This window comes from Amphiura filiformis, chromosome 7, assembly GCF_039555335.1.
Source record: "Amphiura filiformis chromosome 7, Afil_fr2py, whole genome shotgun sequence".
Lineage (NCBI taxonomy): Eukaryota > Metazoa > Echinodermata > Ophiuroidea > Amphilepidida > Amphiuridae > Amphiura > Amphiura filiformis.
This window is the reverse complement of record NC_092634.1, coordinates 10981347-10990933: the sequence shown is the minus strand read 5'-3', so window position 1 is coordinate 10990933 and position 9587 is coordinate 10981347. Positions and strand designations below refer to the sequence as shown.

Sequence of the window (9587 nt, the reverse complement as noted above, 5' to 3'; positions counted from 1 at the left end):
TGCAGCCTTTTGTTGGTATCAAATTATCAAATATTGCTGTTTTGTGTTTGGTCTCAATATATAAACGTTGGCTTTCTAATGTAGCATGTTAAAAGCAATTCAAACGTCTATTGAACATTCATCTTGGTCGTGTATAAATTGTGACTTCTTGACTTTAAAATGTAATTAAAAGCCTATGTTATTGCTCGAAGGAATCAATATTCATACTGGTTTGGTTGGACCCATGTTATTTTAGCACTCGGAAAAAGCGTTTGGTTTGAAAACAACGCAGGTATAAGGAAACTAGAAGGTTAAGGAGACGGGGTATATGCATCACAATGTCAAGTAACAATGGTCTGTTTTGATTTGGTCGGGACTAGATTATTAGATAACAATAAATGGCACAGAGATGACTACACGGCGCAGCAGAGTTTTGTTGTTTATGCCAATAGCGATGCGTCATTTAAGGATCAATGTGTTTTTCTTCAAAGTATTTGCCTGTTATGGTCATCTGTTTATCTGTGTAGTTTAAAAGGTGAACAAACTATAAATAGTAACATGCGTTATCTTATCAATAATTTGTTCAACATGAAGAAAGCTAGCGTTTGCAGGTATAATTCTTGGAGTGCAGCCATTTTCTCATGTTTGTTCACTCTCATTGTGCTCTTTATTGTATTTTTCCCACACACACAGTGGACGAAATTAAAAGCCAAAAGCCGACGTCTTGTAAAACCCAAAAGGGGAATTAAATTGAACAGGTAGCTTGTGTCAGAACGAGTTAGGTTAACCGGAAATTGCTTCATGTTGTATGCTCAGTGTACTACTGTATTATTACGTCAATTGTGAGCCAAGGTCATAGCTTTTACTACATCTATATATTCTTTTTTTGTTGACTATGAAAAATACTGTTACAGTTGGTTTGGTAATATCAGGGACAAAGTATCAGGGAAGTCTTTGATTCACAAATGTTACGTTTCACTACTTCATAATTGCATAACAGTTGAAGATTAAGTGTATCACTCCTGTTTTTTACTTTGTTTGCAAATTGTGCAAGTTATTAAATGAGTGGTTTTCGCTTATATCTCCATAATGAAGTGTTCTCTTTCTTTTGCAATCATTTGTGTTCAGCTATATAGTACTTATCGCATAATCAGGCACCGCAAGTTCGCGTGTTACAAGTGCAAAATTCAAAATTGAATAAAATTTACCCGAAATTTGTACATGTATCTCGTATAACCGGCGCAATTAATTGATTACTTGTTCAAAATTTAAAATAAAAACTTGTTTTGCTCTAGAAAAGACCCACTTTGACTCACTTTGTCACGTTTAACTATTAATCATGATCTCTTTTATTTATTATCCAGCTGTGATCATCTGGGGGTCAGAAAAAGACGCATCTGGAATATTTAGTGCTGCCTCTCGTATCAAAGGAGCCGCTGAACATTTTGTGTGGATATGTAGTGATTTCTGGAGTGGTCGACAACTAGCAACTATCGGCAATGAGGCTGTAATAGAGGGCGCTATTACTGTTCAACCACTTGCCGAGACAATACCAGGTACATAAGAAGTTTCAATTTAATGATAGATACAATTTATGGCATTGCCAAATCTGAGGTAAAATTATTTTGCACAATGCGTTAGATACAAACTGGTGCGAACAAACACTTACTTGAACAATGCAACAACAAAAAATACACCAACATGAATCAAATACACCAACCCCAAGAGCCTAACCCCTACATTACACACACCCACAGGCGACGAATACACTCTCATACTAATACTCATACTCTTAACACCCGTCCCCACAAAGACCCCTTCAGTTTTACAAACGTTTATGAATACATACAAGATGGCGTTATTATATTGACGACACTTTTAATAGAGAAGTGTACATTAAGGCTACAACATCTGCAACATACACCAAAATTACCAACTTCCACTACAAACCTAAGCAAACAACCCTATTTTTATAATTATTTCTTCATCTTAATTCAACAGAATTTGATGATTACTTCACCAGTCTGAAACCGTCAACGAATGGTCGCAATCCATGGTTCCATAAATATTGGGCAGAACACTTCAATTGTGTATGGACGCCCCCTATGAACAACGAAAACGACGTGAGAATGTGCAATGGCAGCGAACAAATCTCAGCTAGTTCTGGGTACTACCAGGACCCACTCATCCAATTCATTGTGGATGCAGTCCTTGCCTTTGCTCATGCTTTGAAAGCTATGCATACTGAATACTGTGGTAGTGGCTTTAGAGGGCTGTGTAACAAAATGAAAGAAAGAGATGTTGGCAGTTTGTTACGGTTTCTTAAAAACGTATCATTTCAAGGTGAGTGGTTCAAAGATTACGAGACAAATGCATCCATTTGGTTAGAATTATTGATGTAAAATAACACAGATACATGTCAACAATTGTACTGCAGTTGGTTCAAGTGACCAGGTACTTTAATATTCATTAGAATGTTCACCATGAAGAAGACTGATGCAGCTTGATCTTAATAGTATCCCATTGCTTTGGTAAAATAATGAACGAGTCATTATTGACGTCACCTAATATGACTCAACTTAATTTCAAGTACGTTATTGTTGGCGACTCTACACGGTTGTTTGATGGCATATAAAACCGAGTCAAGAAAACTTGAACAATGATGGCGCTATTTATCTAAAATCTTGTTTGCATCTTTACAAGGGGTAGACACTTGTAAAATGGTACTAGAACATCAGCAAACAGACTAACAAATGACAGGGGAATTTTCAAAAAACTTTTTATCATGAAATATAAGGTAAAACTCATATTATTTGGATAATTTAAATTTAAAATATATGTAAATAGCGCCCTCAATTTGCACAGAAATGCACAGTTTATAGAATTAAAATTACCACAAAAAAGCAAAAAAGATGAATAATTTGCCACAAAATATATGTGTATATACAGTTTATTAGTGTGATAGCTGTTCATTCACCTTGTATATAGTTCCAAATTAGTTCTGAATGGCGATCCATTGTAGTACTAAGCTCGTATTGGTTGGTCTTGGAACTGGAACGTTGATTTTGTAGTTCAAAATTCTGAGTGGCGAAAAAATGTAAAACCTACTTTATATAATATATAGGTTCGTTTTGACCCTGGAATTGGCAAGTCGACTGTTGTAGTTCAAAATTCTGAATGGCAACCCTGGAACTGCAAACCTATTTTGATGTTCCTGGATTGTTTTGGTTTGCGACCCTGGAACTGGAAAGTCAAGATTGTAGTTCAAAATTAGTTTGGTTTTGGATGACAATTCTGGATTTACTAATATTTACTAAAGCTTTTCTGGGTGGTAGACAAATACCCTTGAATAATTACTTTAGGAATCGGATAGCACCAATTGCACAGTATTTTTGTGGGACCTGAGAGCAGTTTCAGACACACCAAATTGCATTCTGAATACGAGGAATGTTCTTTTGATATCAAATAACTTGAAATTGCGCGATATGATGTAAATTTTATGGCGAAATAAAAATTGATCTTTTTTATATTTTTAATATTTAACAGTCCCCGAAGTAAACTAATGATACGTATTTAAAGTGTATATGGCTGAGAGGAAAAGCCGTACATCATTTGAAAATTTTGACCTTTCGTATTGAAGATATACATTTTTTTAGAACAAAATGTATCATTTTCAAATGATGGACGGCTTTTCCTCCCAGATACTTACACTACATACATTAAGTACATATCTTTAGATTTATAAAGTTTACTTCGGTGACTGTTAAATGTCAACAATTTAATTTTAATAAATCGTCATACAATTAGTAAATATCGTGAATTGAAAAGAAAATCAAAATAATTTTATATCAGAAGGACATTTCTCGAATTCAGAATGCAATTTGATGTGTCTGATGTGCTCTCAGGTTCCACATATATTAGCGTACAATTGTTGCTATCCGATCTCTCAAAGCCATTAATAAGAGACCAAATGCTAGAAAAAGTATATAATATTAACATTAAAAACTTGATCAAATCAGAGACAGAACTTAAGTGTTTATTGGTCAAGAAAAGCTGTGACAAATGATTACAAAACAGTGCTTCTTAATCTATTCCGCTAACATAATTTTATAGGAAAAAACAAGATCCATCCTAATTTAACTTAGGTAAATCTTATCATTCTCTTTTAGGTGGGACCGGTGAGCCATTTACATTTACCAAAGAACTTGATGGTCCTGTCCGCTACAAAATACTCAATTTTCAACGGACTGGACCTGATAAATATGGTTACGTACCTGTGGGATCATACGTCAGTGAACATTTGGAGCTGAATCTGGATTTAATCCGATACAGATCGTCAGTGAACCATTCTGCTTTCCCAGACTCTATGTGCGGAACACCGTGTAATGTTGGTGAAGTGAAATACATGTTGGATGATCAATGTTGTTGGCTTTGTATGCCTTGTGAAAGATTTGAGTATCTCCAGGATGAGAAAACATGTGATGAGTGTCCGGTCGGATTTGTTCCTAATCTTACCAGGGACGGATGCAATGAAGTTCCAGTGACTTATTTAAGACCAGACAGTGAGGGCGCTATTTCAGCAGTGGCCTTATCATCCCTTGGTGAACTTGCCACCATTTTTGTTGCTTTAGTGTTTACACAATATAAAAACACACCTGTTGTGAAAGCTTCTGGAAGAGAACTAAGTGGAATCTTATTAATGGGAATCTTTCTTTGTTATTTATTAACTTATTTATTGCTAGCGCCGCCATCTGTGGTATCTTGCGCAGTACAACAATTTTCTGTTGGAGTGGCGTTCTCAACATGTTATGCAGCACTATTGGTTAAAACCAACAGAGTATACAGGATTTTTACGAGTGGTAAATCTACTACAAAAAGACCTAGTTTTATTAGCCCAACATCTCAAATATTAATAACTGCAATTTTAATTGCAATCGAAGTGGTATTATCCGCTTCGTGGTTGATTGCTTTACCAGCTCAAGCTATAAAGCATTATCCAAGTCATTCACAAGCTTTATTGGTGTGTAATGGTTTCTTAAATTCTACCTCATTACTATCTCTTGCCTATCCACTTATATTGTTAATACTTTGCACTGCTTATGCTTTTAAAACTAGAAAAATACCTGGTCACTTTAACGAGGCCAAATGTATTGGATTGACGACCTACACATCGTGTGTCATATGGCTAGCTATGGTACCTATATATGTGCTAACATCAGCTAATATTGAACTTCGTATCATCACTTTATACTTTGCCATAAGTCTGAGTGCTACAGTGTGTTTAGTGTGCCTTTTTGCACCTCGTGTCTACGTTATTTTGTTTCGTCCAGAGAGGAACGTTCGCTCATCGACAAGTTTTGTTGGGAGCCGTGGTAAAGGGGTTAAAGGTCAGAGTAAAACGGGATTAAACGTACCGAACAATCTAAGTCTCAATGCAAATAGTATTAATGCTAACAGTAGTATTATTAATGTAGATTCTAAGTCGTCAAAATCGGACGATCCTGATGGTCCGAAGGAAGAAATGTTATAAATTATTTGATAGAATTCCGACCAATTATCATCCCTATTTCCAGGGATAACTTGTGTAGACCCTATTCATCGCATATATGTATAAAAATAAATAACAGTATGGTGGTACAATTATCTGAACACTTTTGGTGATACATTGCATATACTGCAATGCCTAAGCTTAAGGCCTAGTACGTTTACACTAAATTCAACTCAAAGGCCAGTACAACAAAGTCAAAATAACAGTGACTAGAGAAGTTGCGATTTACAAACGTACGGGTCATCTATTCAAAATCACTCTCATGTGACGGGATTTTGAATAGATCTATGGGCGTACGATAACGATACGTACGTTTGGAAAGAAATCGCAACCTCTACTGGCTTTCATTTAACTGATTTTTGCGAAGATGCGAAGAAGTTAGCGTCATTTAAAGGACAACACAGGTGCTAATTATGTATTCTACTGATGTGTTGCGAAACCAATTCTGGCGATTCACGATACGATGCGCCGCCAGCGGTTGCTCTTGTCAGTCCAATGTTTGCCCTTTAGGGTCGACACCGCCGTTTTACCCATCATTATTTTTACGCGAGTGTAATAATAATAATAATGCTGAAACAGCTCCACGAAGGATTCCATGTGATCAATCCAGCAAACTGGATCTACTATAATTGTAAATTACACTTTTACTTCTCATTCGTGTGTAACATAATTATATTGACATTTAAATACACAATGCCATTATGTTCCTGCGTTGTATTCGTATCACTCGCGCTTATGATGTCGACATTTTCCCATTATGACCTGCGTATTTTGCTCTTCAGCAAACGCTGGAGGCGCATCGTATTATGAATCGACCGAATTACTTAATCCAACTCATTCAAAACAATGACAGGGACAGTACTAAAAATATTCACCAGGATTGGAAATTGTAGTTTAAGGATAGGCCTTATTATGTGACGTGTCATGTCAAAAGGAGACACTTTTGGGCAGGATCGTAAATGCAGAAATAGCCAAAAATCTGCCCGGGAGTGATTTTTTCACAATTTGGGTTTGTTGCGGATTTGTGATGTGAGTTTCACACCGGAATATAACTGGCATCTTGTATTTTTTGAGACATTTTTCAAGGTAGTTCCTACTCTCAACATTGTCAATCATATTTTTAAAGGCCGATTTCAATTTCCAATTTTGTAATACCATAACTTACGAACTCAATATCTTCGCTTAGGAATATCCGATTTCATTGGGGGGAAAACGGCGTTGTTGAGAAAAATACTTCTATATTTAAGATAGGTAAAAACCTCAAAATTGATAACCTGCCCAAAAGTGTCTCCTTTTGACATGACACGTCACATATATAGTATTACTAGCAAACAACATCGTCTGAACAAGACACACCAGCAAACTGTCAACAATAATATGAGCCGTGTATTTTAAAAGCACCACAAAATTGTGCCTCTTGCTATACCTATTTCTAGAATTAAAATTGAGAATCAACAATGGTTGAGAAAGTCCTCATTTAATTTCAAATACTCATTTGCGTGGTGTGACAATTTTCTACTTGTGAAACAAATAGGATACTATCCCAGCAAACACAGAAATGTTTTCCTTTGTTTTTTTTATGAACAAACAAAATGAAATATCAAAATTTTCACGATGGTCGGCTTTTCCTCCCAGCTACATACGCTTTAAGTAAATATCATTAGATTTATATAATTTACTCCGAGGACTGTTAAATGTCAATTTTTAATAATTTGCCATAAAATTTATATTATATCGCGAATTTCAAAAAATCAAAATTCTTTGTTATCAGAAGGACATTCCTCGTATATTCAGAATTCAATTTGGTGTGTCTGATTTGCTCTCAAGTCCCACAAAAAATATTATGAGAACGTGCATGGTTACCGAGCCCCTTAAACGTCCGATAACCGTTTTGTGTTTGCTGGGATAATGTTTAAATGTAACTATTTACTTACTATTCCTTAGGCTAAAAAACCCAACAAGCTTGTTTCCGGTAAAAAATATTTTTTGTCTCATACATTTGCAAGCATTATGAAATCAATAAATCCTACCAAAATCAATCTATGATTTTCCTAAAACTGGTAATTTTCTCTGCACTGATTTGACCAAAGATATTGGTAATTTGAGGCCACATGCTGGAAAGAAGCTTATGGGTTTAATGTATAATCATCTTAACAGAAGCGTTCAACTGATGGTCACTAAATAATTACTTTCCGGCCAAAACCATCCTCGAAAGTACTATTAAAAGAATCAGAAAGAACCTTTGGAAAAACAAAAAACTTTTTGAAGGAAACATGACCTAATGCAGTTTGGACGCTTCTGATAAGGTCTGTGTATAGGACCAAATTAACTTTAAATGTACTATTCTCTCAATATTATTATATATACATGAGTATCCAATGGTACTAATACATACCCTGATTTATCAATCTACAATCGATTTTTTTAATATAAATTTATCCTGTACCTGTTGGCTAAATAAATTATGATTGATGAGAAAAAAGATTGTATTTATGCATTGCCTGCTTCTTGAAAGATTTGCTTAAAATAAAAAAATATAGATATTTATATAGTGCTTTATGCCGTAAACAGCCTCAAAGCACTTTACATTTATTCCGCCGTCATTACAATATGTCGGAACCATGTTTGCAGCCTACAATTGGCACAGGGTTCATCAGTACAACGACTGTGACAATCCCTAACAGCTTCCCATTACACCTGGGTGGGTGAGGCAAGCGAGGCAAAGGAACCTTGCCCAAGGGCGCAACACGGTGGTGGGACGGGGACTCGAACCCATGCACATCAAGCAAGCTCTCAGATTACGAGTCCAAGGCCGTAACCACTGAGCCACCGTGCCCCCTTAAGGTGGTACTACACCCCTTGATAAATTTGTGATTATTTTTGCATTTTTCTCAAAAAATAATAACACACTGGTAACAAAAGTTATGTATATTATAGGGGCAAGAATTCCAGTTACTACACTGGAATTTCAGTGACTCGAGACAAGCGGTACGTTATTTATGATAAGAAAAGAGGTACCGCTAGAATGTACCTCATTTCTTTTATGTTATAACATATACAATTGAACCACTTGCCTTGAATCACTGAAATTTCAGTGAAGTAATTGGATTCCTTGCCCCTATAATATACAGACTTGACATTTAATATGGAATAGGACTAAACTAAAAGGGTCTGCATAAACCGCATGGGTTAAATATTTATTGGGATGTGTTGGGAGATGATGTTAAATAATTTTTGAAATAAAATGTGCTTTCCATGAGTTTACATTATGGTGCTCATAATGTAGTGCATTTGCCTAAAATGGAAGGTTTTGCTGCTCAGCGAGTGTTTGTAATTATCAGAAGGTTTTCTCCAAATTCATTCTCTAATGCATTGTATTTCTTTTGTTGAAAGTCTGGCTAGCTTTCGATTCATATCACCGTCCACATTTGGACAGTTCAATATGATGATGGAGAGGTCAAGATAATATTGAACAGTTCGACAAACATTGAACAAGGAAATACAATGGAAGAGGGTTAGTATGCTTAAGCTACCAAGTACTCACCACAACATAGAATTTCTCAAAGTTGAAATGTATTCGATTTATATGCATTAACATGAATATTTTAATTTTATAGGCCAAAAGATAGAGGGCATTTACAATTCCAATAAAACTTTTATTAAAAGGTGCTCCTTGACCAGTTGGAGTCAAAACTATATTTTTAAAATCGTGCAAAATTGTATAATTTATCTAATACATAATGCCGCCAATGCGAATTCCAGTTGGAATCTATGCACCCTCTGTGGAGGACATGATCTTAATCTTCCACACAGGAAATGTGAATTTCAAATGGGGTTACCATGAATGGGCGATGACTCCATTTAAAATCTACACCACCTGTGTAGAAGATTAAGGTCATGTCTTCCAGAGGGGTGCATGGATTCTAACTGGAATGGCCGAATGTGCAAAGTGCACATCCGGAATCCGCATGACGTAGTTTTGGAGATAACGTTAATATTATCTAAATTAAATTAGAATGAATAAAACTATTTAGTTTTATAGAAAAAAAATTATAGCGAA

General features: G+C 35.6%; 1 protein-coding gene across 1 annotated transcript in view; it reads left to right on the top strand.

Moving 5' to 3' along the window:
- Window positions 1–5536, top strand: part of LOC140157629 (metabotropic glutamate receptor 7-like) — a 17991-nt gene extending 12455 nt beyond the window's left edge. Inside the window, exons 2-4 of the mRNA XM_072180868.1 lie at window positions 1344–1535; window positions 1981–2322; window positions 4149–5536. Of these exons, the coding sequence (XP_072036969.1) occupies window positions 1344–1535; window positions 1981–2322; window positions 4149–5509 (1895 nt within the window). The 3' untranslated portion in view covers window positions 5510–5536. The remainder of the gene's footprint in view (window positions 1–1343; window positions 1536–1980; window positions 2323–4148) is intronic.
- Window positions 5537–9587: the final 4051 nt, after the last annotated feature.